Source organism: Ictalurus punctatus, chromosome 10, assembly GCF_001660625.3.
Source record: "Ictalurus punctatus breed USDA103 chromosome 10, Coco_2.0, whole genome shotgun sequence".
In the NCBI taxonomy this organism is placed as follows: domain Eukaryota; kingdom Metazoa; phylum Chordata; class Actinopteri; order Siluriformes; family Ictaluridae; genus Ictalurus; species Ictalurus punctatus.
The window spans coordinates 19,251,897-19,276,556 of record NC_030425.2 but is presented as its reverse complement, the minus strand read 5'-3'; the positions used below and the strand labels follow the sequence as shown (position 1 = coordinate 19,276,556).

General features: G+C 40.1%; 2 protein-coding genes across 6 annotated transcripts; one reads left to right on the top strand and one right to left on the bottom strand.

The window, feature by feature from the left end:
• Nucleotides 1-5,949: 5,949 nt before the first annotated feature.
• Nucleotides 5,950-17,485, bottom strand: rnf13 (ring finger protein 13). 4 transcript variants are annotated; one of them, XM_047158014.2, is made up of 10 exons: nt 17,303-17,485; nt 14,631-14,758; nt 12,669-12,749; nt 12,447-12,578; nt 10,337-10,424; nt 10,069-10,159; nt 9,721-9,826; nt 8,407-8,500; nt 8,233-8,313; nt 5,950-7,325 (listed from the first exon to the last, which is right to left on the bottom strand). In XM_047158014.2, exons 2-10 carry the CDS (start codon nt 14,724-14,726, stop codon nt 6,976-6,978), a joined length of 1,119 nt encoding a protein of 372 aa, XP_047013970.1. In that variant the 5' UTR covers nt 14,727-14,758; nt 17,303-17,485; the 3' UTR covers nt 5,950-6,975. The 4 variants fall into 4 exon arrangements, with proteins under 4 accessions (XP_047013970.1, XP_017333425.1, XP_017333427.1 ...); XM_017477936.2 differs by lacking the exon at nt 17,303-17,485 and adding an exon at nt 15,503-15,695; XM_017477938.2 differs by lacking the exon at nt 17,303-17,485 and adding an exon at nt 15,503-15,695 and having other exon boundaries at nt 14,631-14,754.
• On the top strand, nt 15,960-22,484 carry LOC108270922 (serum response factor). Of its 2 annotated transcripts, XM_017477941.2 has the most exons (7): nt 15,962-16,902; nt 17,517-17,780; nt 19,342-19,540; nt 19,820-19,888; nt 20,090-20,206; nt 20,300-20,370; nt 20,699-22,484. In XM_017477941.2, exons 1-7 carry the CDS (start codon nt 16,606-16,608, stop codon nt 20,783-20,785), a joined length of 1,104 nt encoding a protein of 367 aa, XP_017333430.1. In that variant the 5' UTR covers nt 15,962-16,605; the 3' UTR covers nt 20,786-22,484. The 2 variants fall into 2 exon arrangements, with proteins under 2 accessions (XP_017333431.1, XP_017333430.1); XM_017477942.3 differs by lacking the exon at nt 19,820-19,888 and having other exon boundaries at nt 15,960-16,902.
• Nucleotides 22,485-24,660: the final 2,176 nt, after the last annotated feature.

Sequence of the window (24,660 nt, the reverse complement as noted above, 5' to 3'; positions counted from 1 at the left end):
GATCCTGTGTTTATAAAGACCAAACTCCACCCACATTTAGGGCTGGAGCAAACACATCACTTTAAACACTCAAACACAGGTCACACACTCCTGGTTAGACCATAATATTAATAACAATAAAGGATGATTTTCAGACATTTCATGAATGGAATTTATGTGTTTACAGATATCTTCTGTATACTGAAGCCTTTCCTCTGTGTGTGTGTGTGTGTGTGTGTGTGTGTGTGTGTGTGTGTGTGTGTGTGTGTGTGTACACACAAAAGTTGAAAATATAAAAGAGCAAAAATTAGTTTGTGCAGAATGAGTTTGTTCATGTTCGCATCAGGTTAATGGAGAGCTGCTGGGTCTCTAGTGAGAGCCCCCCCCACCCCCCCACCACACACACACACACACACACACACACACACACACACACACACACACACAGAGGAAAGAGGTGAAAGTGAGCAAAAACAGCATTAACAAAGCACCTTTGAGTCCAGCTGAAACGATAAACTATTGTTATTATAAACTGGTGTCACACTGCTCACTGTAACAGAACTGAACTTTATACATGAAAATAGACACAAACACACACATATGCAAACACACACAGAGTGACGTGCTCACACACACACACACACACACACACACACACACACACACACACACACACACACCCTTATGTTTGAGTCATTTTCTGGAAATGTTCTGATGAGGCATGCAGCAGTGAACTCATTTAGCAGGTCTGTCAACAAAATGAGAAAGATCTCCTTGCAGTGTGTTTCCACAGAAAACCAGCAATACTACAGAGGTTTCTCAACCACTGTGTTCTGTCTGACACTGTAAAAAAAGTGGCTTTGTGTTTTTGCTTTATCAGGATTAGGGACTGGCGCATATGTACTGTTAATAGGCTAAAATAAATTAATAATTTACTTTGAATTTCAAATTCATTTTTACTTATAAAAGGCTTCTAACCTCAGTAAATGTTCCAGAATAGCTTTACCGAAATCAAGATACTGTAAGAGTAACAGTAGCGAGGAACAACTCGATAGGAAAATCAGGAAGGAACCTAAAGAGGAACTAAGACTCGGTGCAAACCATCCTCCATCAGCATGTGCCAATAATCAGTTATACACTGGACTGTGAGGTTTAACTTTATTAATATTGTTATAGAGATCTTCAAAATGCCATCACTTATCTAGTGTTCAGGAAGGTGCCAAGATAGGCAGAAGCTTTGAGCAGTGTTTGCAGTCATTGCAGTCTTGCTCTAACTTGCCCCTAAGTGTGAATTAGTGTGTGTGCTTGTGTGCGTGTGTGTGCGGTTCCCTGTGATGGGCTTTGATGACTCAGTGATGTTTTGAATAGTCGTTAGTCTGAAGGGTTTTAATAAAACCTGCTGTAGCTGATCTTAGATAAAACATCCGAATACGCAAAATTAGCAAATTATACAAATTCATACATTCCTCTGTTAGGACTGATTATACAGACATGAGATTACACAACCATGACTGTTGAAAAATTATTAAACTCTGCAGCTCTAATGATCATATACAAGCATTTATATTATATATTATTAATTTTCAAATACAACCCCAATTCCAAAACTAAAGAGGACTAAAGAGGAGAGGGACCATCCAGATTTTTATGCTGCTCAGTTCAAAAGCCTGTATGTCTGATGGTATGGGTGTGCATTAGTGCCTATGGAATGGGCAGCTTGCACATCTGGAAAGGCACCAGCAGTGCTGAACGGTATATACAGGTTTTAGACCAACATATGCTTTCATCCAGATTCCATCCCATCTTTACTTCTGAGAGACTTTACCTCTCTAAGATACTCTTCTTTATACCCAATCATGTTACTGACCTGTTGCCATATTAACCTAATTAGTTGCACAATGTTCCTCCAGCTGTTTCTTTTTAGTAACACTTACCTTTCCAGCCTTTTGCTGCCCCTGTCTCAAGACATGTTTTTGAGACATGTTACGGCCATCAAATTCAAAATTACCTTTTTTTTCTTTAAATGGCACATTTATGGCACGTTTTCTATGTTCTACTATGAATAACATATGGGTTTATGAGATTTTCAAATCATTGCATTCTGTTTTTATTTACATTTATTGACATTTTACACAGCGTCCCAACTTTTTTGGTAATTGGGGTTGTATAACTTTATATTCACATGTAGTGTGGCCAATCCAGATGTGTTTGTATTTGCGGTTGTTAAAATGCTGCAACATTTGATTTAATGACCTTTAACACAAACCATTCCACATTTCTTGGAAGCGTTGTGTTATTACATCATGCATTAGGAACTTTGCCAGAATGTTATTTTAATAACATTACAGCCTAAATGAGGATTCCTGACCACATTAACACTCAACACACAACTTTACAATTAGTGTAATTTAAGGGCTTACTGAAGAAACGTGGAATTCAGAAAGTAGTTCACCACTTGCGCAATAAGACAGAGAAGAGTCCAGAGAAGAGTTCATCTTCTTATTGTGTTTATATAATTACTACAACGGTTTCACCAAGCAAATGAAAGTGAGAAAACTCAAGATGCTTGTAATAAAAGATTACTGGATCCATAAACAGCACACAGGCACACCATATACGGGGAAAAGGGGAGCACAGTGGGCCGACACAAGGGTCCTGGGCAAAAAAAACAGGCCAAGCCCAATATGGCAAAATATTAAGCATTTAATGGTCTTAAGAACAAATCATTGGTCAGAACATTAACAAGAAATAAACAAAACAGATAAAGTCTGAGTTAGCTTTTTCCTTTAATTTCTTGAAATATTTAAGCCTTGTGTATAAACTTGCAGACAAGTTTTATTTATTTTCTTTTCTTTTTAATTTTGTACACCCAGACACGTGTTAGTGTGAATTTTACCTCAAACATTTTCATCATCATCATGATTTTACCTTTGTGTACAAGAAGACTATATAAGTGAATTTCCCAGTTTCTAGCTTTTCCCCAAACAAAAGTAAACGAGCAAGTGGTGGCACTGGAGGTCTCAGGAGTGCATTTGTTTAATTCTCACTCATTTTTTGACTAATGATTTGGTTTTAAGACCATTAAAAGCTGAATATTTTTGCTATTTTAGGCTTGAACCATTTTGTTCTGCCCGGGAGTGTAGATTTGCATTGTAAAGTTCTGGATGTGAGCTTTAAGAAACCTCACACTGAGGCTCCACCCACACTACCTTCTATTTACTACTGAATGGATACATCAGTGACGAGATTTCTGATTGATATTTAAATGTCCTTGTGAAGACAACTTAAAATCCACAACACTGAATATTTTCAATAACACTAATAGCCATATAAACACCATTGATCTGCAGAAAGTAGGAAACAGGAGAAAAGTCCTGAACGTGATAGAAGGACAAAGGCAAAAGGACAATTCAATTCAACTGAATTCACTTCAGTTTTATTTATGTAGAGCTTTTAAATATGGACATTACCTCACGCTTTTTTCTTCTTCTTTCTTTTTGGATTTAGATCCCTAAGAGGCATGGGAAAAACTCCCTGAGATGATATGAGGAAGAAACATTGAGAGCAACCAAACTCAAAATGGAACCCATCTGTATCTGAGTTACAATGGATGATAGTGGAATTATGAATCAGTATTCCTAATAAACACACAGTGTGTAAGTCCTTGAGAGGAAGGTTATTTCAGTGGAAAGTTGCATCTCTCATCATGTCAGGGTAGGTAACAGGTTTCTGTACAAATCCACAACTGATAACAATCATAGCGCATTGAATACCTGACACATCTCTGATAAGATCTTATCATACCCTGGAATTTCACTGGAATGGTTTGATTTCAAATGGATCCTTTATTTCATCATTTTATGTTGTCTATCCAGTTTAGTGGTTAGCACGTTTGCCACGATCCTCCGGGATCGTCAGGTTAGAATCCCTGTGTGAGTTTGCATGTTCTCCCCGTGCTTGGTGGGTTTCCTCTGGGTACTCCGATTTACAAAGACATGTGTTGTAGGCTGATTGGCATTTCCAAATTGTCTGTAGTGTGTGAATGTGTGTGTACAATTATACCCTGCGATGGGCTGGCACCCTGTCCAGGGTGTCCGATGCCCTGTGCCCAGTGTTCCCTGGGATAGGCTCCAGGCGACCCTGTGTAGGGTAAGTGATGCGGAAAACAGATTGATGGATGGATGGATGGATGGATGGATGTTGTCCCTCCAAACTGAAATGCAATTTTAATACAAATTGTTTATAAGCAAAATATATTAAGCTTTATATATTTGTTACAGTACTGAGTACTGTTGAGCTGTTGTCCTTTGAGAAGGAAGATAAGACTTTAGGCATTCCAAAACTGCTATGAATAGATTATAATGTTGGCTCTACTTCGTGGTATATGATCTCATTCCCATAATGTCATGTCCATTCCAGTATTGTGATCCATATTCCAAAAATATATATATTTATTCCAAAACTGGGATAGAGCTGATAATGCAGCATGACATGCAAGGACTTTTACTTTCTGGAGCTACAACCTTAAATAAGCACCTAATGCTTTAAGTAATCAGAACTCCAAAAGAAGCATGAGCTCATGCAAATGCCTGAAAAAATTCCACTTACAAAACCTTAAGCAGGAAATGTACTTCTTATTTGTGCCTCTTGTGGTGGTGGTGAATGAAACTTACAGGTTACTAAAGTTCTCAAGAATCGATCATTTTATACTTCTTAGTGCTTCTTAGAGTTGATAAATTCAAACATTGCTATCTAAACGTATTTCTGAAATTGTCATCCAAGTTCCAGCGTTGAAATCCATCACAAAATTGGAATCAAAGATTACAAATTCATTGATCACAAAGTTGGGACTCTGATAACATTTCTACATACTGGATTCCCGGATTGGAGTTTTTTGGTATTCAACACAATTCAGGAATTTAGAACAAAGAGTCTTGGAAATTTGATTGCAATTACACCTCATTTTTGGAAATTATTTAAATTGACTGTAAAATTCCATTTTTGTTGCAAACAAACTCTTAACTGGCACAAACACACAGACAGCAGGGTTTTTTTTTCTTTCTATTTACTATTTATTCCACTTAGAATTCAGGTTAGATCATTAAGTGATTAGGATTTTCTTTTTTGAATACATGAGAATGCTGTTCAATAAAAACAATGTGACTCATACAGCGATCTCTGAAATGAACATCAGTGAATAATGGTTAAAAATCTGCTAGGCATTGGTGTATAGACATGCAACCCACCTGACCAGTCTCGGTCCAAGGTTGACAGTTTCGCCTGAAAAATTAGTGATTAGTATTCACGTGAAACTCCGCACAGACAGTAAACCGAACTCAGGATGGAACTGGGAACCCTGGGACTGTGAGAAGACTGTGAGAACGTAGCACCACCACCATGTCTGCCACTAATAAATTTCAATGGTGTGAAAAGGATTTAAATTTTTTTTACATTTTGATGGTCTGACTTGAGAACTTGTCTGCCAAGAAACATGGAACTCAGGGGACAAATTTCATCGTCTCGACCCTCATAGAGTCCCCCATTACAAAGTACACAGTGACCAAAGACTTCATGAGAACCCCGAGACAGAGAACCTTGACTAAGCTGTAACTGTAAAATAAATTCCCAGGACGACTCGGATAAGACTTATTTTTGTGGTTTGGATTAACCCCATTCTATTCAAATGAGCAGTCAAACAGCTATAATAACTACTAGAACTCTAGCAGAAATAAAATAACTTGGATAAAGGTGAGTTGTGATTTCTACAGCTGTAACTAATATATATATATATATATATATATATATATTATGGGCAGTGCTTCAGGGTTCCCACGTTCCCACCACTGCAATAAGTGATCAGACAGTCCAGTCTGGATGTTCAGGGAATGATGAGAGTCTCACCATGCATAAGACCAACAAACAGAACAAAACCTCACGCAGATTCAGCGGCCTGCAAAGAACGCGCCAGCACATGTACAAGCTCAATTTAATATCTGAACGGCTCAGACCCAAGACCGAATTCAATCATTTTCTATTGTTCAAAACAAATATTTTAATAATTCACATTAAACAGGCGGTGCATTAGACGACCATCAATTTCTACAAGGTTCGTTGTTTCTTGGCCTAGGTTGACCGTGTGCGAGTTAGAATATTTGGGTGCCATTGTTACTAAGATGTTCCCTCAAATATACACAGAACTACTCCATTCAGGTCATGTTTTGACATGTAGTAATAATAATAATAATAATAATAATAATAATATACAAGTCGTCTCAGGGAGTTTTCTTGTCACAGTCACCTCTGGCTTGTGCATTAGGGACCTAAATGTACATGCGGATTTCGAATGCTCCTTTATGAGAGAGCCTGTACGGAAAAATAAAGTGAACAAGTGAAGCTGGGAAAGGCAGCGAGTGTGTAACAGTCACAAAGACAGAACACTAAAAACACACACTGACCAACTGAACAATGCGGAGTGTGTGAGCGCTGATCATGCATTCATCAGAATTTCAGTCCAAAACAAATTAAATCAAATGGTTTTAAATGTGGCATGATCAAAAAAATTAATGTTTGGCTTCACTGTACACAGAAAAGCAACACTTACTACAGTTTTGGCAAAAAAACAAACAACAAAATCAAGAAGATTAAAACTCCTATAAAGGGAAATGAGGTTAATAAAAAGGTGCTACAGAAGACACGGGTGTGCCAAAACTCAGTTAAACGATACACAGTCACATTCATCATCAGCGCTTTAGAATAGGTTTCGTTTGGGAGGAGGGATCCTACGTAGGCGTAATTTTTAGGTAGTGATAAAGTCTGTTACATCCATATTTTGGATAAATGTAAAGCTGAGTGTGTGTCTTTCTCAGAGATGACATTCAAACCACCATCACTCTACATTTGTGATAAAATCATAAACCGTGCTCTGTGAGTGTATGTGTGTGTGTAGATGAGCTATACTGTCACTGCAGATTGATTAGCAGTCCGACTGGCTTGTCTTTAGGCATTGATGAGGTCATCATCGGGTCGTTCCTGCTGCAACACCACAACTGTTTCCACGGTGACCACCTCACCTTCAACCTCTTCCTCGGTGGAGTCGGAGTCGGAGTCGGAGCAGTCAGGGTGGCTGGTGGAGGCGGAGTGTGTGCTGGCAAGAGATGGGGTGCGGATTCGGGCGGGAGGTTGTGGACGCAGCAGTGGCGTGCTTTCAGAAACCTCATCACTCTCGTCTCCCCCGCTGTCCGAGTCCGAGTCGGATTCCGAACCGGCCAGAACCACCTTCTGCTTACATACCGGGCACGTCCTCTTCGTCTTCGTTAGCCACGGGTCCACACACTTGCAGTGATATGCTACACACACACACACACACACACACACACACACACACACACACAGCTCAATTCTGATGCAGTGTTTCTGTGCTCAAGGTTCAACCAAAATGGCCTAGGGTTAGGGTTAGCTCCCACTTTACTTAAAATTACTTAAAGGTGCATTTGGCAAGGCATGTAAACAAAGCTACACCCCTGGATTCTACGGTACCCCCTTGAGTTCAACTATGCTTAGCATGCTAACTACAGGGAGCATTAGCAAGGATTTATGACAGCACTTTCCAGAAGTGAGGTAAGCTGTTTCTTTATTAACAGCATTACCTTACCTGGCTCTCCAAGTGATAAAAATGATTCGTTGTGAACCTGCCATTCGACCAACTCAAAGTTTTATATTGACCGAGTTTACATAACTTTGTAGAATTAGCAACATCAATATTTCTGCGTCCAGCTTCATCCCCTTAGCCAGTAATTAATGACTCCATCTTGGAAAAGCACTGCCAATGGTTTTATTCTGTTTCTTGTCATTAAGTTTTTCAAATTGACCAGTTTCACAGATTTTCTCATCCACACTGTACACTTGTCTTTTAAGTCATGTCCTCAGCACTTTTTCAAATCATTTCTACATATTTTTAGCTTATTTTTGCAAGTAAGAAATAAAAAAAAATGAGTATTGCACCTTTAACACGTCAGATTTTAGATTCCTCACTCAGAGTTTAAGATGCCTCAGTTTGGTTTGACTCCTCGCTCGGAGTTTAGATGGCTCATTTGGAGATTAAGACACCTTACTTAGTGTTCACTCAGCTAAAGTGCAAAATGGAGAGCTGTCTCTCTCAGTCAGCCTCCAGCACAGACAAACAGCACTGAGCAGTGTTTCAGCATGCAAAACACAATCACAGATCAGACTAATGAAATTAACACACACACTTACCATGTGAACAGGGCAGCACGCGCAGCTTCTCCCCCTCCTCATACTCATCCAGACAGATTGCACAAACGTCATAGACATCACCTGTAAAACATACAGACAGACACCATAACCATGTTTCACTGTATTAATGCCATACGTGCAGTGTCTTGTGGGGCAGCGTGTTAATTGACATACCTTTTTTGTACTTGTGGATGGGGAGTTTCTTCAGTTGGTCCTTGCGCAGTCGGCTCCGTCGGGATCGGCGTCGGTCCTGAACAAACTTTGTGATCTGAGCATACATACGTTAGCACACATTAACACACAAATTAACACACGGCATCTTAAATGGCTCGGTCACAAATAAATTAAGTAGAACTATTTGTGGTAGATATAGTACAAATCAATGTTAAACAAGGTAAAAGACCAAAGAACTAAAGGACAACAATCCCTGCACTGCAGCAGACCGAGTACTATCAGGATTTCCGATGTCGGTACTCATCAGTACTCAGTCTACAGTGTGTTACGTATTATCAGAACAGAAATCAAATCTGAAACGGCAAATCCGAAACATGTGGGTGACTGTGGATCCGGTGGTAGAGCGGGTTGTCCACTAATCGTAGGGTTGGTGGTTCGATTCCCGGCCCACATGACTCCACATGCTGAAGTGTCCTTGGGCAAGACACTGAACCCCAAGTTGCTACTGATGGCAAGTTAGCACCTTGCATGGCAGCTCTGTTACCATTGGTGTATAAGTGTGTGTGTGTGTATGAGACACAGTGTAAAGCGCTTTGGATAAAAGTGCAGACCATTTACCATTTATTTATTTACCAAATCCAGCATTAGGTTTGTGATCTACATGAAGAATCGCCATTAACACTACCAACTGGTAACGATCTGTAAACACCAACATGTGATCTTGTCTGTCTGGTATGTGCGTGCTTGTATATTAAAATATCAGTCAACATTTTAATAAGTCCAACAGAACCAAACCAGTACCTACAGGACTTTGCCATCGCAGAAATGAACGCAAAATCAAGCAAACGCCGCAATATTTTGATGAGCTTGCGATTTTTCAAAAATGACCACAGATTTTCTGCACTTCTGGACCAAGATGCGTCACGTGACATCACAACGCACATTCAGCCAAAGCCCCCTTTGATTCACTTACGTCAAACATGAGTACTGCTAAAGGGTCTAATTTACCAACAAACATCACTGCGGAAGACCGTGCAAAACTATTTTGTGCACTTGTAATTTCACCAGTTCAAGTAAATTTCCACAAAAATACTACTAAAGTAGTTTTTGCATCGCAAATATTGAAAAAAGCAAAGGCAAAATTAAGCATTTTTGGCCGCAACAATCACAAAATAATAAAATTGTGGATGGACTGCCAAACCAGAAACATGTTCACATGCATTAGATCAGCCACTGACCTAACCACACACACACACACACACACACACACACACACACACACGTGCTCACACATCAGTGGTATGTCTCACTCACCATAAAGACCACAATGAGAATAAGACAGATTCCCACGATGATGAGGAACGGGATCAAGTAATATTCCAACGGCAAACTGAAATCAGGCATCAGGATTACATAACCTCTGCAACACACACACACAAGAAATATACAGTGAGAGACAGAGAGAGAAATATATTACTGAAAATATACTGAGGAAGAGCTTACTGTCTTCTGTTTACCAAAAAATGTGGCGAAGTACACTCAAGTGTTCAGTGTGGTGCAGTGGTTCACAAGGTGTTACTTACTAGACTCTGTAATAATGTGTAGGATATTATAACTCTGTGCGCGTGTGTGTGTGTGTGTGTGTGTGTGTGTGTGTCTCACCCTCGCTCATAGCTGTACTCCTCCATTAAAGACTTAGAAACCTTTTCTCCGACAAACACAGACGGGATGTTGATCTGCTTCACCACTTCCACTACACACACACACACACACACACACACACACATTATACACTCCTCCAGCTTTCAGAACTCTTCCACCATTTCAAGATGTTTCTACAGAAAACAACTGTCTGTTTGATCAGCAGTGATGAAGCAAATCTGCTTCAGTCTACAGTGTGTGTGTGTGTGTGTGTGTGTGTAATACTTACAGTCATCAGATCCCATGTTGACGAGCTCCTCTGAATCTACATTGTGAACAATGGCAGCAATGTAACCTGCTCTCTGAGCATTCAGGACCTACATGCACACATGCGAACACACACGCAAGCTAGTCAATGCATTGGGAAGTGTGCGCTATTCTAAATATGTCTAACTGACCATTGTTAAAATGTGTTCTTAGCTTTTATAACTGAGATAAAGCCATTCATTATAATTACTATACTGATCACTCCTTGATTTGATTTTAAAGACTATATGTGTGTCATTAATGTCATTTTTAGATATTTGTAATTAACACAATAAAATGTAATCAGTCTAACATGTAATTAATAGCTGTGTGTTTAATGTGTGTGTGAGTATACTGTATGCATGTTTCTATGTGTAATGTTTAGGGTGTAGTGTGTACTGTGTAGTGCATATTTTTCTCAGAACTTAATTAAGTTGGACCTTAACTGACTCATTAGGACTCGTTATTCGAGTCAAGAATTCTAATTAGGACTAACAATTTCAAAGTGTAATAAATTCTTGGACTTTTCAAACCTTGTGCTAACACTCAACAACCATGGGCTCTTCTAAGCAGATGAGGACCTGAAAATGAAACCAATTAATGCCTGCAAAGCAGAGGAAGGCTATAAAAAGCCATCAAAAGAGCTTCCAGTTCACGATTTCCATGGTCTGAAATGTGATCAAGAAGAGACAATTAAGAGGAGCTGTTGAAGTCAAGGCAAGAGCAGGAAAACCAAGGAGGCTCTCCAGTAGAACGTATGCTGGTCAGATAGGAAAAGCAAAATGACAGTAAGGATCTGCAAGAAGGTTTGTGTGACACAGTAGTGGTGGTGCACCATTTCACTCTGCAGCGTTGCTTGTGTAAATACGATCTGCAGGGAAGAGTCATCAGAAGGAACCCTTACCTGCAACCTCATCACAAACGTGAACGTCTGAAGTATGCAAAACCAGAAATAGTTAAGCCAGAGGCATTTTGGAAACAAGTGCTGTGGACAGATGAAGTAAAAAATTTAACTCTTTGGCCACAATCACCAACGGTATTTTAGAGAAAAAGAGCAAAATGTGATGAATAGAACACCTTGCCATCTTAGCTTGCCTATGGTTGTGTTATAGCCAGTGGCACAGGAAACACTGCACAGGCAGATGGAAGAATGGAATCCAATAACTATCAGCAAATTCTGGAAGCAAATGTGACACAGTGAAGAAAAACTGGAGCTGAAAGCGGTCTGGCTTCTAGAACCGGACAATGATCCGAAACATAGCTTCAAAATCCACCAAGAACTGCTTCATTAACTGAAGCTTTTGGAATGGCCCTCACAGCCCCCTAACTAGAACATCATTAAAGTTATGTAAGGAGATCTTAAACATGATGTGCATTGAATCCATACCAATATCTCAGAACTGGAAACATTCTGCAAGGAAACGTTGGGGGTCTCCTAGCCGGATACAAAAAGTGTTTGCAAGCAACGAGATCTGCCAAAGATGTTACCAAGTACTAACTTAACTTTTGCACATGACAATTAATATTATCCTCTATTTTTAGAGTTCATTAAAATTAAGGTAACTTATATGGTACATTATGATTTGCAGATTTTTTAAATAGTTTGCTGTAGAGGTTGTGCTTATTTCTTTTCCCTTCAAAAATCAACAAAATACACTTTATGCTCAAAAGTTTGTGGACACCTGTCCAACACACCCATGTGCTTTTTAAACATCCCATTCCAGATGTGTCTCCCCCCCCGTGAAGACTTTCTACTAGATTTTGCAGCATGGCTGTAGAGAATTTGTGCTCATTCAGCCTCAAGAGCATTAGTGAGGTCGGGTGAGGAGGTCTGGGGTACAGTCAGCGTTCCAGTTCATCCCAAAGGTGTACAGTGGGGTTGCAGTCAGGGCTCTGTGCATGTCTTCATGGAGCTCGCTTTGTGCACAGCAACATTGTCATGCTATACAACTGTGTGTGTGTCCAACTTAGTGGCAAAAGTTTGAGGAAGATCCACGTATGACTGTGATGGGCAGGTGTCCACAAACTTTTGGCCATATGTCATTTGGCCATGGGTGCCCAAACTGTTTAGTATAAACGTATGTGTGCGAGACCTTGATGTCAAAATTGCAGTGGTATCGTTTGATGAGGACGATGAAGCTGCTGCTGCTGCTGGAGTTATCTTTGATTGGTGGAGGATCAATTGGCACACATCCATTCTCAGGCCGTGCACCAATCAGGAAACCCTGACCGAAAAAAAAATAACACACTTTAAAAACACTGCCACGCCCTCATGTCCCCTACAGAGGCACACATACAGATTCAAAGTGTCCCACCTTCAGGCCCTGGTTGGGCAATCTGTATCCAAACCGAGCAGGAGCATCGTCAAATGTCTCTGTTTGATTATCAGCCGAGTACTGCAACACACACACACACACACACACACACACGTTATAGTGAAATATAACTCAGCTGTCGACTGATACAGTGAGTGAATTTACATTTTTGTACAAATAAAATTTTTTTTTTTAAGACATGGTTCAAAGTCGAGTTCACATCATTACTAAGAAACCCAATTTAAAACCATGTTAACATTTACACTGTATTTTATTATTCTTAATTTGTTAATCAGCATTGGAGGGGGTCACACGTCAAAATTCGTACTCAAACGAAAAGAGTGTGATAATGACTGTGTGGTGTCGATAAACATCGTTAATAACCTGTTCATGCACTGTGTGTGTGAGAATTATGTATATTGGCTTTATTGGAAGTGCGAGTGTTGAAAATAAAATGCAGTCTTTATACAGCAGCAGTGACGTTCAAAACAAAGCTGTGGAAACAAACACATTTACTGCATTGTCCAAGTCTGAGACCACACTGAAAATCTGGGATTTTATTTATTTATTTTTTTAAATGGAAGGAAACTGAAGGTTTTCGAATTGTTGAAATGCTAAAACAAAACAGGACATGCGCATTATCTTAACTATTCAATATTTAAGGTATTGCACAATTTCCAGGTCCTCATTTAAACATAAGCACATTTGTGATATTGACCATGATAACTCCCAAAAGTTCAGATTTTCCATGAGTCTTAACCCTTCCACTGAAGCAGGTGTTCATTGACATGCTAGTGGATTTGAGCTCACAAGGATCATCAGGTTTTACACAAACTTGTGGAGTCCGTGGCAGCTTGAGTGCACACTCAAGCAAAAAGAGGACGTACCAAACGCTCAGAAACTCTGAAACTCATGTGAATGTTTCTAGAATTCTAATTTTCACTCAAATTATTTCTGATCATATGATTTATAATGAAAATGTATGTTACATTAAAAAAGAATGCCAAACAGAAGCATTTTCACCAGTGCTCTCGACTGACATTTGGAAAAGGGGGAGATATTTTACTTTTCAGTTTAGCAAACCAACAGGAGAAAGTCATATCATTGTGAGAACACACGTTTTAACGACACAGCGGGACCCGGAAAGCGCTGCATTGTTTACAGCAGAGGAACACTGTACACAAACTGAGTCACATAGAACAATCTTTGTAACAAAGATGTCTGCAGATTTCAACATGGAGGAGGACTTGCAGGTTTTTTAAAATCCGCTCTCGCGTCAACAACACGTGTGTGCCATGGTTCTCGTGTAATGTGTACGTGTAACGGAGATCTATGCGGATGTGAAGATATTTTATGAATAAAGACATTATTTTATTTATTATCGAGCACACAAAGCATTCGTATCGCTTCATAAAATTGGGATTAAACCACTGGAATCACGTGGGTTACTTGTACGATGCCTTTATGAACTTTTTGGAGCTTGAAAGTTTTGGTTACTGGAATGTAAATCTTCCAGGTTTCGTTTAAAAATGTTTTCGTTTCTGTTCCGAAGAAGAACGAAAGTCTTATGGGTTTGGACCGACATGAGGGCAAGTAACTGATGGCAGAATTTTCATTTTTGAGTGAACTCTCCCTTTAAGCACTGTGTAAGTGAACAGTCTTGTTGAACATTGCGGTGTAAATAAATGAAGCAGTGTTAAGAGATGGGACACGGATTACAGCAAAACACCACCGACTGTCTCCGCATTCGTGTCAAAATTTAAACACTCTGATCCACTTCGTACTCTTCTTTCTGTCTAAATGGTACTTTTCTACCTAACTTCTGCAAGCGACCAGTTCATACGTCACACAGCAAAACATTTAGAATTAGGAAGTGAACTGAAACTAAGCACTTCAGCTCACTGTCTGCGTGTCTGTCTGTGTGTGTGTGTGTGTGTGTGTGTGTGTGTGTGTGTGTCTCACTGCTGCGATGTCGGCCTCCACAGGCAGCAGGCTGATGAAGGTGATGATGAAGATCTGAGTGAGTGTGAGCATCAGCATCGCTATGGGCAACAGCATCTTCACACCTGTCTCTCTCGCTCTCTCTCTCTCTCACACACACACACACACACACACACAGAGAGAGAGATTGAGAGCAAATAATTAATCATGACTCATTATTATAAGTGCCCCTGACCGTCACTAATAATGAATATAATAATTAAGCGTTAATCCTCAGTGTTGTGAGGAGACAACACACTACACATGCACCTGCTTATTACAGTGGACAGTTGTTATTTATAGTATCAGACATTAATAGTCTCATTATAACGACTAGATATGTTATTTAGTACGCTTTCATAAAGACTTTAATTAAAAAACGTCAGTTTATTACTAATAAACAATGAACCTTATCAAATATGAACACCGAGAAGTGTGGAGATTAATAATACACCCGTTGTGTTGATGTGTTCACCCTCACCGAAACCGCTTTATTTTAACGATAAAAACGAATGATATTTATGTTAATAATGCTTTTATTGTTAATTGTTAATGCTTATTAACATGTCGGGGGACTTCCGCAGTAAAACTCAACTAACATGCTAACACTAACACTAACTAACACACACACACACACACACACACACACACACACACACACACACACACACACAATATCGCAAAAGACATAACCCAATAAGATTCATGACCTTTACTAAACAATTAGTTATTACACAGTATAATCATGTCGTGTAATTCTTCAAAGATATCTCAGGTTACATTACTCAGTTATATGAAGTAGCTGTGGTCGCTACATCCCCCTACAGTCACTTCATAATCTGTTTAAAACTCACCTTCATCTACATCGAAGCGTTTTGTTATCGTGTTGGAATAAAAAAACACCACAAGTGGCCACTTTATGTCTTTATTATGTCCAGGTGTCCGGACCTGAACGCCTCATATACTGCAGAAACACAAGCTCAACAACCAGCGGCTTTAAACACTAACTATGCTAAGCTAACTCTGTTATGCTAGGTTACTTGAGCACTTGAAACTGCGTCCGGGTTACATGGCGCAATACACTGCGAGCAACGATCTACATATAACACACAAACAGAGTGTTTCATCAACTGTAGTTTGTAAATTTGTGATTTCAAAAACTTCCGCATTTTAGACCAATGGAATACATGTTCAGACTTGACGTCCACGCGTAGACATAAACAACCAATCACAGCAGAGCAATGTGAGGGCTATTACCATATAAGGCAACATCGTCTCTCTTTATATGGAACAAAGTAGATCCGGAACGTAAACGGCCGTGCGCGGCTTGTGTGAGAAAGGTTTATTGTTAAGTTGTGACCATCATGCTTACCATTTAAAGAGAACTCGGTGTGAATAAGTGAACTGAAATAGCGTCTGAGAGATTCTCTACCATAAATTGCAGAATACGGTGTAGATGTTAAGGACTAGGTAACGTGGCGGATTGATATGTGTAGCCACACGTCATGTCCATATGTGGCAGTGCAGGAAACTTTTCGCTGTGAACTTCAGTAACTGCTGTTTTTTTCTTCTAGAAATCAGTGTTCTCGATTATTTATGAGTAATTTCTTTATGTCTAATATAATTTCCTGTTTTAGGTCGTGCTTTTGTGTTAGTAACTTGTCCGGTCGTGCACGCTATAAAACAGGGTGTTAAGTGAGTGTAGCTAATGCTAAGTGATTAGTTAGTTAGCTCTGCTCGGTGGCCTGAACTCCAGCGCTCTGAGAGGGACAAGGAGAAAGATCAGGCTTTGTTTATGTTCTGGTTTCATTTGATATATTATTGTGGTGTTGGATGCGGAAATGACTCGGAAAAAGTAATGGACCGAACAGCCCAGGATTGAAGGCTGTTCATCTCCAGCTCTTCAGCGGAAACTAGCTGAGGAATATCCGCGTTCAAGCTGCGGGACAGCGGATAGATGGAGCTCTTGCCGCCCGGGAATCAGCTCAGTGTGAGCGGCTCCGATGCAGACTCGGACACGGCGGAGGAGGAGGAGCCGGGCTGCGTGGAGAGAGGCGCCCGGCAGCGGCGGAGAACAGAGCGGGAAACCGGCGCCTCAGCCCCGGCCATAGCTCGCACCATGGTCGGAGGAGTAGCGGGGGCTAAACCGGGCAAAAAGACCCGCGGTAGAGTCAAAATTAAAATGGAGTTCATTGACAACAAACTGAGACGTTATACCACTTTCAGTAAAAGAAAGACCGGCATCATGAAGAAGGTGAGCTGAGGTCTGTTAGTATAACGTGGCTAAACACACAGGGACACGACGGTAAAGGTGTGTATGCGTGAGAGAGAGACTCCTCCCACAGTGGTGTCTCCTCAGTCAGTAGTATGAAGGTGCTCAGTCTTGTTGAAATGTTTTCTCTGAGTCTGTATGACACTGTTCTCTATAAACATGGTCAGAAGGACAGAGTCACAGTTTGTTGAGAAACACTTAGGTTATGGCTGCAATCCTCTCAAGAGGACGAGAAAAATAAAACCCCCACATGACTGATCCGGACAGAAATTCAATCACAGAGAGGCACACCTTTTTAAAATAGGAAATTACTCTAGGACCCCATGTTAATTTAATCCTGTGATTTAATGATTTAATACAGAGCTTTGAGGTTTTCCCTTACCAGGTAAGTTGAATCCAGCATTAAATAAGTCTGCTCCCAAGATTTCTCAGTCCCGATGCACCTCTTAACCACCTCTGTGCTGCTCTCAGCATCATGCCACTCCTTATCACTCAGTGTTTATACGTCAGTGTTTAACAGTTGGTATTTATTGTGATTATTGTTGGTATATAGTGTGTGTGTGTGTGTGTGTGTGTGTGTGTGTGTGTGTGTGTAGGCATATGAGCTGTCCACCCTCACCGGGACTCAGGTGTTGTTGTTGGTGGCGAGTGAGACGGGTCACGTATACACATTTGCAACACGGAAGCTGCAGCCGATGATCACGAGTGAGACGGGTAAGGCGCTGATCCAGACATGTTTGAACTCTCCTGACTCGCCACGCTCCGACTCAGCCGCTGATCAGCGGATGAGCGCTACGGGCTTCGAAGAGACCGACATCACCTATCAGGTCACGGAGAGCGACGGCAGCACAGAGGAGAAGGTCTGTGAATGTTATTATTATTATTATTATTATTATTATTAACATGCACTATAAATAGGTCGCACATCACACCCATATGATGTTCCTCCCCAAACTTTTGCTACAAAGTCAGAAGCACACAATTGTACAGTATGCCTTTGTGTGCTGTAGCATTACAATTTCCTTTCACTTGAACTAAGGGGTCCAAACCTGTTCCAGCATGACAGTGTCCCTGTGCACAAAGCAGTCCATGAAGGTTTGGTTAGCCAAGGGTGGAGTGGAAGAACTCTGGTGACCTGCACAGAGCCCTGACCGCAACCACACTGAACACCTTTGGGATGAACTGGAACGCCGACTGCACCCCAGATCTCCTCACCCGACATTAGTGCCCAACCTCACTAATGCTCTCATCACTGAATGAACACGCATCCCCACAGCCACGCTCCAAAAATCTAGTGGAAAGCCTTTACAGAAGAGTGGAGATTATTATAATCGCAAAAGGGCAAAAAGACTAAATCTGGAATAGGTTGTTCAAAATACACACGAGTGTTATGGTCGAGTGTCCATGAGAATTTAAGAAATGCTTTTAAGATGAACTGATGAAGAGAATTTTCTTCTAGCACTTAATATGGGATATTATTTCCAATTTGTGTTCAGAGTAGGTTGTCTCAACTTTCTATGTAATTACAACAAAATGAAACGATGCAGGTGCTGTAAGTAAAGATTTTAATTTTATTCAGATCTTTTAAAATAACTATTTCTCACTGAGCAGGCTACACAGCTACTAGTCCAGGTTCTTGTTATCTCAAAGCTGGACTACTGTAACGCACTACTCTCAGGCCTCCCAGCCAGCTCCATCAAACCCCTTCAAATGATTCAGGATGCAGCAGCACGCCTCATCTTCAACCAGCCTAATAGAACCGATGTCACGCCCCTCTTCATCTCCCTCCACTGGCTTCGTGTAGCCACCCGCATCAAATTCAAGGCCTTGATGCTCGCATACAAGACATTGTCTGGAACAGCACCCCATACCTCAACACTCTCCTTGAGGTATATGTTCCCTCAGGCAATCTGTGATCAGTTAATGACCGACGCTCAAGGTCCCTTTCCAGCACCTTCAAACTAACTGTCCCTTAGTGGTGGAATGAAGTTCCAGCCTCAATCCGGAAGATAGAATCTGTCACTATTTGCAAAAAACAGCCAGAAACCCACCTCTTCTGTAAGCACTTAACTAACCCCTAAAATGCCAACCCCACATTATCATAAAAAAAAAACAAAAAAAAAAAACCTTACTCTGGCTCTTGCACCTCTACTCTGCGCACTTTACTTCTGTAGAACTCCATTATAAATCTTGCATCCGCTTGATATATTGCTTTGCTTGTATTTCCTCATTTGAAAGTTGCTTTGGATAAAAGTATCTGCTAAATGAATAAATGTAAATAATTTCAGTTACTAAAAGAGTTTGCTATGGGAACTGTTCCTATCAGAGTTGTTAAACGTCTCTGTGTTGTAAAGAATAGTGTGTTTATGCAGTACAAATGGGCATCGAGTAACCACAGTTCTTGTGTTTTTGTTTTTTCAGGAAGTGATGAAGTCTGCAGGATCTGGTGTAATGAACAGCACTGCGCAGATTCTGACCTCGTCCTCTGTTCAGTCAGAGAGCAGCAGCACCCCGTTCCCTGCTGCCACCTGCTGGTCGGTGTCTAACGGTACACTGGTGAAGACTTCTACCTCTGCAGCTGGAGTGCTGCAGCTCCCTGCTGGATTCACACTCGTGCCTGGTGTGTGTGTTTGAGATGTGCAGTACAGACGGTTTTTAACAAATGATCACTTCCTATGTGTAAAACAATGGATTTGTTTTTAGTTGAGTGTAATCTGTGGTGTCTTATTGAGCAGAAGTGTTTTATTAAAGCAGTGTAGTGTAGGTCACTGAGTTTGATGTTTTGTGTATGCAGAATGTTGCATAAGAGAGGTCAGCATCTGTAGTCAGTATTCAAATGACTCACTCTGATAATGTTGTAATAACTGACCTTGTGGTACTGTTCTCGTGTGTGCGTTAGGCGCAGCAGTGTCTCAGCAGCTTCAGTCAACAGAGAGCAGTGAAGTACAGAATTTCTGCAGCACAGTTGGTAATAACACCAATACATGCTGGCTCTGTAATTGCCCTCATATCTTCATTTATTTTAGAAATGCACTGCGCTTATGGGATTTCCAGTGTTGTAGCATGTAGCTAACATTAGTGAAGGTCCCCACTCACTGCTCTGATCCACATGTTCGCTCCAGAACACACACCTGTTTGACAGACTTCTTTTCCATTTCTTCTCTTACAGGAAGTCACTCTGCAGTGATGGCGACCTCGATATCGGGACATGTGATCTGCCCAAGCGCAGTGATGTATGCTAACTCAGCCTCTACATTAACGGATCACACACTCGCACCTGATGCACGTGAGTCATTAAGCGCACACAATGCTCTGTGTGTAATATGGTTCATATCTACTTGTAGTTTGTGTACATGTATTTCTGTGTGTGTGGTTTCAGTTCCTCCGATGTTCCTCACATCTCCTAATGGAACAGTTCAGATTCCTCTCTCTGCTGTGCCACTCCATTCGGTAATAATGTCTAATGACACACTAATGAACCTTTAGCGTCTACCGGCGCTGTAAAATAATAGTGAGCATTACCTTCTCGCCAATAATGCTTTAATGTCCAATGGCTCCCTAATGAAGCTTTACTGTATGAAGATCTTCAAATGATTGTTTATTATCGCTGTATGAGGCTTTTGAACATGAGTAATTGAAGGTCGGATCAAAGACAGATTTGCAGTTAGTGTTGGTTGAATGCAAACTCATCAACTTTAAACTATAACTGTGTGTGTACACAAAATATGAATATTTTGAGGTTTGATAAGTGTAATTATGCTGTGTTTGTATGTTTCAGATGTTGATAAATCAGCAGAACTCCAGCAGCACACGCACTCTGACAGAGTTACGTGGAGTCAACATGGACAGTTCTAAAACAGAGTGACGCACACTTCAAGTGTTTTCAATGAAGCACAGTTTAAAATTTATTTTTTTTAATTATTTTTCTTTTCTGGCTTTGACAACTCCTTTCTTCTTTGTACTTTTTCTTCAGTTCTGTTACACGTGTGATCACACACTCAAATATACACACTGCACATTACACACCCGTTTAAAAATATATATATATTTTCTTAAATAAACTTCAGACTGATATCCGAACTATTTAGTGAGGAGCATGTCCCTGCCCTGCAGCCCCCTCCCCCCAATGTCACTTCACTATAGCAGTGTGAAAGATGATGGACTTTTTCTGGAGTGTTCAATCACTGTGATTTCCAGTGTGTTTCTGCACATTACTAACATGAACACAATGTCATGCAGATATTAACAGTCACAAGACCTTTCTTCTGTGCTTGTATGAACTGGCAGTCAGATCCGACTTAGGCATGAAGTTTCATCAGACTGATGTGAGACAGAACATAGCATGCAGAGATTTATTTATCCATCTGTGTCATTACTGTAACATTTTACACTTTAAGTGTACACTGTACAGTTTACACAGGGCAGTGTGGTTATGATTGTGGTGTAGAGTTTTAAATAAATGTCACATGCTGTACAAAGTGGAAGTGGGAGTGCATGGGTGGTGAGCTTTCACTTCATTTAAGGGTGCAAATGGAGAATAATCGAAGCTGGGTGTTTGTGCGTGTTTAATTGAAGTGTGAAATCGAAACTCGTGTTGAAATGTAAGTAAATCTATTTTGTGAGGCTTGTTTCTGTGAGTCGTGTGGTGTAGGTCGGCTTTTACTGCGACTGGAAATGTGGAACTTTTACTGGTTAAACCAGTAGATACAGTACCACTGTATCCCATGTTTGTTTCTGTAAAGCTGCTTTGAAACAACTTCCATTGTTAAAAGGGCTATGCAAATAAAACTGAACTGAATTTACTGATTAAAACAAAAATTATGCTTTTGAGAAAGTAGAAAAAAAGTCAAGTCTTTGTTTAGGAATGTTCATATTAAATATATTAATTTAATTAATAAAATGACCACAGCAATGATGTGAGTGAGTGTGGACTGAGCAGCTGTTGCTGGTGGATATTGTTTAGCGTTTGTTTGTACCTGTGGACTGTAAATGAGCTCAGGACATGTTTCAGGTCCGATACTTACGCTGTATATTCTGCACTATTCTGATTTATAAAGTAAGTTGTTGCATCGTGTGACATGCTGATGATGTTCGTATACTGTGTTGCATGCTGGGTTTAGCTGGAGTGCAGCGTTCGTGCCACTCCGAACCTACAGCACATTTTGCAGTTGTTTAAAACGTCATCACGTCAGCGGCTCACTTTGTCATCTGATCCTGTTTTCATTCCTATGTTATCCACACACTTGATACATTTCTAAATAATCTGGAGACCCAGGTGGTAGAGTTGTGTGGGTGGGTGGACATGAACAGGATGTGGATGGTTTACACACTTAAACTGTTTTATACCAAGAATGATTTTTTTTAAATAATATTTTTGTTTTAGAATACAATTTTGTCTTTCCACTCTGTGAAATTTTTTTTTATTGTGATTAATTTTACACACTGCTCAAACTTTCTTACTTTTAGTAAAACTATATATTTTTTTATATCTTCTTGTACTAAGAGGATTATTCAGCATTGTGGTCTCCAGAAATGTTTTTATAATTAAAATGACTTTAATGCCACTGTGTTCTTGTGTTTAAATCTATAAACAAAGAATGAATCACTCTGAACATTTATTTATTTATTTATTTATTTATTTATTTATTTATTTATTTATTATTAATCTTCCCTCTGCAGGTCGAACTGGACAATAAAATACAGTGTGTCTCAGAACTCTCCATACATAGGGGACTATGTTTGCCACCACTACATAGCTTGTGCCTTCATTACTCTTAGAGTGTGTTAATAAGTTTGGTGGCAGTGACGTGTTTGCCATGTTTCCTGTTAAATCCCACTGCAACCTTCACAACAGCTTCCCGATCCAGCCATGAGAATGATTTCAATACGTTCTTTTGTCAAAGGCATTCTTAAAGGCTATCTGGAAAAAAACAAACAAACAAAAAAAACACAGAAACTAAGTATGAAAGATTTTATAAGACGTTTGCTAGAAAGTGTTACTTTCCCCCTATGTATGGAGACTTTTGGGACACCCCGTATTGTCAATATTAAAGTAAATTTGATTAATAATGTAGCTGTTATTATGTGACCTTACTCTGGTCAAACAGCATCAATGAATCAGGATTTTATTTATTAGAAGAAGGTAGAAAAGTGGCCCACATGATAACTGACATTACAGACAGATTCAGAAAAACGGGTGTTTGCAGGTGTCATACAGTCGGTTTAAAAACCCTTTCGGATTTGGTTAGTACAGTATGAAATGAAAACACCTAAGACAAGGTATTTTTAATTCAATGAATGGTAAATGGTCTGCACTTATGTAGTGCTTTTTTAACCTTAGTGGTTCCAAAGAGCTTTACACTGACACACCAATGGTAGCAGAGCTGCCATGCAAGGCCCTAACTTGCCAGCGGGAGCAACTTGGGGTTCAGTGTCTTGCCCAAGGACACTTCAGCATGTGGAGTCATGAATAGGTGGTGAATAGGAAGGTCTACACCTAATGACTCTGCTGTTCTTCAGCCAGGGGAAGTTCATTCACCAGCTACTGTAAGAGCCTTAATGCACGTTTTCCTTGTACCCTGAGAGATGGATCCAATCAGAGGCTCAGAGGGAGTGTGATGAGTGCTTTAACTCTTATTACCAGAGGCCAAAAAATAGTTTTGGGACTGCCAGTTTTCAGCACTGGATTTATTTGTGATGTCACACTCCGCAGTAGTGTTTAAAGGCTCATATGAGTGTAGACACTCAGGATTTTTCACAAGTAATATTTAATCACAGTTTTATTGTGGCAGTGTGTACGTTGTTTTACTATCAAAAAAGCTTTAGTCGTGCTGTCCATTTGATCTCCGTCCCAATGTTATTGTAGAGAGGTGTGGATTGTTTGGCCAGCTTGGGTCTCACACATTTCCCATCACCCTGCTCACCAGCAGCTGAACACAGAGTCATGATACTCTATACACAGAAACCCAACAGTGTCCTGAGTAATCTTATAACAGTCTTGCAGCAATAAAATAATTAATTTGTTCATACTGATTGAAAATGTCTAAGTAGGTAGGTGCTGATTCATTTTTGGCTTTGTAAGTGAGCCTGAGTGTTTTAAATTTGACTCAGCAGCTACAGGAAGTCAGTGAAGGGAGCGCAGCTGTAGGATGGTGTGGGAGAACGTGGGGAGGTTGAAAACAAGTTGTGCAGCTGCATTCTGGATCATTTGCAGAAGTTGGATGAAGTGCAGACGCAGCCCTCGCAAGAGGGAGGTGCAGTACACACTTAAAAATACACGTTCATTATTGGTTCTGAATAGCACCATAGGTTCTGCAAACAACTTTCTTCTTCTCAAGAACCATTTGTCATTGTATAGAGTTCTTGAACTGAGCTATATAGTTCTCTTTAGTGTCGTGGAAACAATCTTTTATAGTTTTATAGATTTTATAGATGTCAAAAAACAATCAAACTTTACTGAAACAATGAAGTGAGACAGTTGGCAGAAAGTCTGGATTCTACACACACAAACATGGCTTTATATACTTTTCTGAAACAGTAAACTTATCTCTAGACGGGGTATTAGCCTTTTCTTTCTGAAAACAAAACAATCTCCGTTGCCTTAATTAATTATTCATGTCTATATGATATCTTACATTTGTGGTGCATGCGCTGTCAGTTGACTTTTTTTTACAAGGTTTTTATCAGGACACGGTTTATACTCTGCCCCCAAATTCACCCTTACGTATACCTTAATGATTT